At 38.1% G+C, this 4,709-nt stretch overlaps 1 protein-coding gene across 1 annotated transcript; it reads right to left on the bottom strand.

Annotated features, from left to right (window-relative positions):
- Positions 1 to 235: 235 nt before the first annotated feature.
- LOC129253315 (pupal cuticle protein Edg-84A-like) lies at positions 236 to 1,043 on the bottom strand. The gene is made up of 2 exons (XM_054891623.1): positions 1,027 to 1,043; positions 236 to 953 (listed from the first exon to the last, which is right to left on the bottom strand). The coding sequence occupies exons 1-2, from the start codon at positions 1,041 to 1,043 to the stop codon at positions 236 to 238; spliced, it is 735 nt and encodes a 244-aa protein (XP_054747598.1).
- Positions 1,044 to 4,709: the final 3,666 nt, after the last annotated feature.

Below are 4,709 nucleotides of genomic sequence, written 5' to 3' on the forward strand. Positions count from 1 at the left end.
TTTTGATAGACCCTTTAGTATCGCCTCATAGGTATCGAGTACCTATGTACCCAGGATCTAAACTATGATTCTATCAGTAGTATCGCAATATACGTAACACCAAATAAAGTTACTTTTTTGATTTTCAAATACGAGGAAAGTAAAGTGAAGAATTAATTCTTTTCGCATTATTACTTTTATTTGAGTTCTTAGGTCAATAGTATTAAATCCAGTAAATGATTAAGGGAATATAATTTTAGTAAACGTATGAAACATGAGGAGCTGTGAAAGAGGTCTTGACCACTGCTGGATGGGCGTCAGTATGAATGGCGTGATGAGTAATGACAGCGGGAGCTGCCTTCAGCAAAGTGGCTGCAGCCGGGGCAGAATGTACGTAATGTGCTGTTGGGGTCAAATGGACGGCGGCAGCTGGTGCATGGTGTATAACAGCGTGAGTCGCAGGGGCATGATGCAACAATGTAGGTGCGGCATAGGCGCGGATGTAGGTTGGTGCTACAACAGGTGAAATATATGATTTGTGTGCCAACTGCTCATACTTGTCATATTTGGGAGCATTTGGGGCAGCAGGAATGACTGGACCGACAGGGGTGGCTGGTGGTGCTGGTGCAATCTCACTTCTTGGCTGTTGAAAAATTTGTGTTGGCGAAGGAACGGGAGCCAACGCTTTGATAGGCTCGCCTACCTGCTCCCGTCGAACAGTGGCCTTGAAGCCATTCACAGCATCGGCGGTGTATTCGACGGTGCGTCGATAACCATCGGGTTCTTGCAGTGAATACTGTCCTGTGACCACATCACCTTCGCGCTGCTCCGCTTGGGATTTTATGTCCCCAGTTATAGCGTCCTGCACGTCATAATTGAAACTATAGCTGGGATAGGAATCGTAATCGTCATTTTTTTCCTCAGCTGCGTTTGCTACGATCACAGCAACTGTCAGAGCGATGAAGCACACGTAGAGAGTTGTTAACTATGGAAATAAAAATATCAGTAGAATTAAATGCAACAAGTTTTTAATGTTGGCTTCAGCTATTTACTTTGTATGCCATCTTTTGATTTTATGAGTGTTTGTTTGTTATCAAAGTATTCCGGATGATATTTCAAGCACAGCTGATACTGAACTGATGAAATTGCAAACTATATCACCCAATTTATATTATTTTCTCTTGGTGCTTACAACCCAATTTCCACTCATGGCCCAATGCCACAGTTAAAGGAACAATTACTAAGCTGCAAGCTCATGTGGCAAGGTCAGCGCATCCACTATGATGCGACCTGGCAATGCGTGCCAGTATGAATGTGTTGATTAATGCGGCCGTGCACACTTAAGATTGTGCTTATCACGTCTCATTTCCACATACAATCGCCGCATCATCTGCATCTCTGCACCAATATCAGCATTGCCTTAATGTCTTTAGTGCCGTTGCAACACGCAACCTGTTCCCTTCACCTATGTCACTGTCATTACTGCAGCCGAATATAGGTGCCTACGTGCATACATTCATATGTACGAGTATATCGGATGGTGGCAGAACTAAAGCATAGCACAAGATGCAGACGAACACATACCCAAGCATACATACAAATGTGCACATGCAAATAAACATTCAGCAGGAAGGAAAGCTTGTTGCCCGCAATTAAATGCCTTTCGAACAATTTTTTGATTTTTTGTAATATTAAAGTTAATGTTAACAATCGTGTAATATGTGTCGAATCAATAAGTAGAAAGTAAAAAATGAAGCAGGAGTCAAGTACAAATGTTTGTGCATATGAATGTGCATATGGCATCCTGTGATAAATAAAAATAAAGTTTTGAAATCCAAACCCAAGAATTAATTTATAACACGAATAAATTGAATTAAACTTTCCCTAACTTTCCGTTATGGCCACACAGAATTAGGTTGATCGACACATGACTTGCTTCCATCTTTGGAATTTTCAAACTTATAACCTTCTGGGCTTCTTACAGAGCCCCCAGAGAAAATAAGAATATGTGATATAAGAAAAAATCAACGCAGTCATACACCATCTGAACACCACTGTTTGGAGGTGCGGAAGAATAAGTATGAAATAAGCGAGCAGAATTATGCTGCCGAAACCACGATGACTTGGCAGCCGCTGCTCCGGATGGACAAACCTTGAGGTCTGCCATACTTGAATGAGAACTACCAAACTTCGGCTTCAACTTTCTTGCAAAGTGGTGGTTTGAATGTCGGAGTGTCCTTCCTCTTTGTAATTGCCTTGTTTGTTTATTAAAATTTTCATTGCATTTTTATCATTCGAAGTACCAAATTGCAAAAACAATTAAATACACAAGGCGGCGCCTTCCGAGAACCGCTACTTAAGTGTGACGTCAAGCGCCATAATAATACAAAACAAATAAAAGAAAGGGAAATTAAATGTTTGTTAAAATTCAGTGAATGACTTGGTAAAGTTGTGATTTGTGACATTTAAGTAAAAAAACAAATGAGAACGAAGTGCCATGTGTTGAATTGTGAAAGGACAAATTGATATAAGGCCTCCAAATGCAGTTTTTTTGCGTTTTTATGCGGAAGGCGCTGTGACAAGAAAGTGTGTGTGTGCGCGTAAACACGAACAAACAAGTAATTCACCTTCCATTTGGTGGTATATTCTCGGAGCCTGGCAACACAGCGAATTTGGGAAGGTGCAATCTCATACAATATGTGTGCTCTCCTATATCATTCTTGAACAAAATACTTCTAAATGTTGTTGTGGTTGTTGCTCAACCAAAGTCATCTTCACGCTTTGATCAAAACCATAAGAAGAGTCCATTATTATTAAGGTGCCTGACGCCACACTTGTCAAAATTGTGGCAAATAAAGCAACGGTTTTGGGAATATATATTATATTTATTTTGAGTTATTGCTTTCCACGTAATGTGATACATTTTTCTAGTCGGATGCAAAAACAATGCAGCAAGTGTTGCAAGCATACAAGTCGATGCATCGAAAAAAAATCCGTCGATGCATCGAAATACATACCTACGTATATCAGAAAGCTAGGTCGCATCGGTTTTTTTGACGTATGGCATAGTAAACATCGCTGTTTCTGATCCCTCGATGTTTTTTTTGCATCCCTAATTTCTGCTCTCAAGGTATTAACAACGAAAAATTGAGTACGAACGAGAAGTTCGGCAAAAATATGTTGTTCTTTTCGTCAAATAATCCCAATATTAGTTATCAAAAATTGACGAAACTCACTGGATCATCTTATGACACTGCACGAAGAATGGTTTCACGCAAGAAGGAAGGTGACTCCATGAAAAATAACCCCGAAAGTGGCCGCCTAAATGAATCAGCAGACGCCCTGTTGGAGAAGAATTAATAGCCATAATTAAGAAGAACCGGTCCAATTTCATTATGATATGTCGTCAAAAAAGCTAATGCCACACATGTGCAAGTCCTTTAACAAGAACAGAAATATGTAGTATAAAAAGTATAAAAAAAAAAAAAAAAAGAAAAAGTTCTAAAATGAAGCGAAATTCCAAACGCATTTCCCTTGCACGTGAGTTGGAAGCAAAGATGGACTGCATTGAGCTGGTAAGCATAGAAAGCGTGGGATGCTTGATATAGTAAATATTACAATCATTCTATTGGCAACTACCTATGTACAGAAGGTTATGAAAGTGAAGCAAAATGCATCCCACGCTTTTAACTCTAATTTGAATTACTCTATTTGTATCTTAATTTTTGTTATAATTCTGTTCTGAGGTAGTTGACTATGACTGATCGTTCGATTTGCTATTACTTCATTATAGGTCCCTTTGTCATTAAAATTTATTTTCTACTTTTTAGTTCGATTAGCAATAAAAGCGTATTTTTAGTTTTTTTTTTAACTATTTTTTATTTTTAGTATTGTATATGTAGGTGTTTACGAGTAATATACTATTACACAACCGCCCACTAAATACTAACCTCAATGGTAGTGTGGAAACTAAAAATTCCCAATTTTTGTTTAAAAAAATACTCAATTCATGGTTCTACCGGTGTGGCAATATTGGCAAATGTTATAAAAAATGCACATTTTTCAGCGCTATCACGAGAAAAAGAGTTTCCCATCTAGTCATCTATGTTGTGTGTTCCGAGTCGATCAGATTTTTAGTACCCAGTGAAAATTAAGCTCAAAGATTCCGTTACATTCATTCATACATACAATCCGAGCTAATAAAAGTGTGTTAAAAAAAGAAAATATTAATCCTGGCAATCCTAATAAGGATAATGGAAAACTTGTATCAAATTATTGCATTGTCATCGGTCCTTGATAGGTGTGCAAAATTTCAAGTCGATCAGATTCTTAGAAGCCAGTGAAAATTAAGCTCAAAGATTCCGTTACATACATACATACATACATACATACATACAACCCGACCTAATAAAAGTGTGTTAAAAATGCATTTTGTATTAACAAACACAAAAATATAAACAAAATAACTTTAGAATTTTATGAGTGTTTTTCAATTTGCAGAACTTTCTGCACTGGTCCTTGGTTGATGGATTTGAATAGAATCAAAAATGTATTGTTTTAATTTCAATATCGCTCCTCCACATGAACTCTGTGATAGTATTAGTAGCAAATTCGCCTGTGTTACTGCAGTCCTCTTTGTAAAATACCCTTTTTTAATAGCGTCCACTGCGATTCAATGCGCTGGGTGTGAGTATCACTTTCGGCCACCAACGGATTTATACGATCGGGCC

This window comes from Anastrepha obliqua, chromosome 1 (assembly GCF_027943255.1).
Source record: "Anastrepha obliqua isolate idAnaObli1 chromosome 1, idAnaObli1_1.0, whole genome shotgun sequence".
In the NCBI taxonomy this organism is placed as follows: domain Eukaryota; kingdom Metazoa; phylum Arthropoda; class Insecta; order Diptera; family Tephritidae; genus Anastrepha; species Anastrepha obliqua.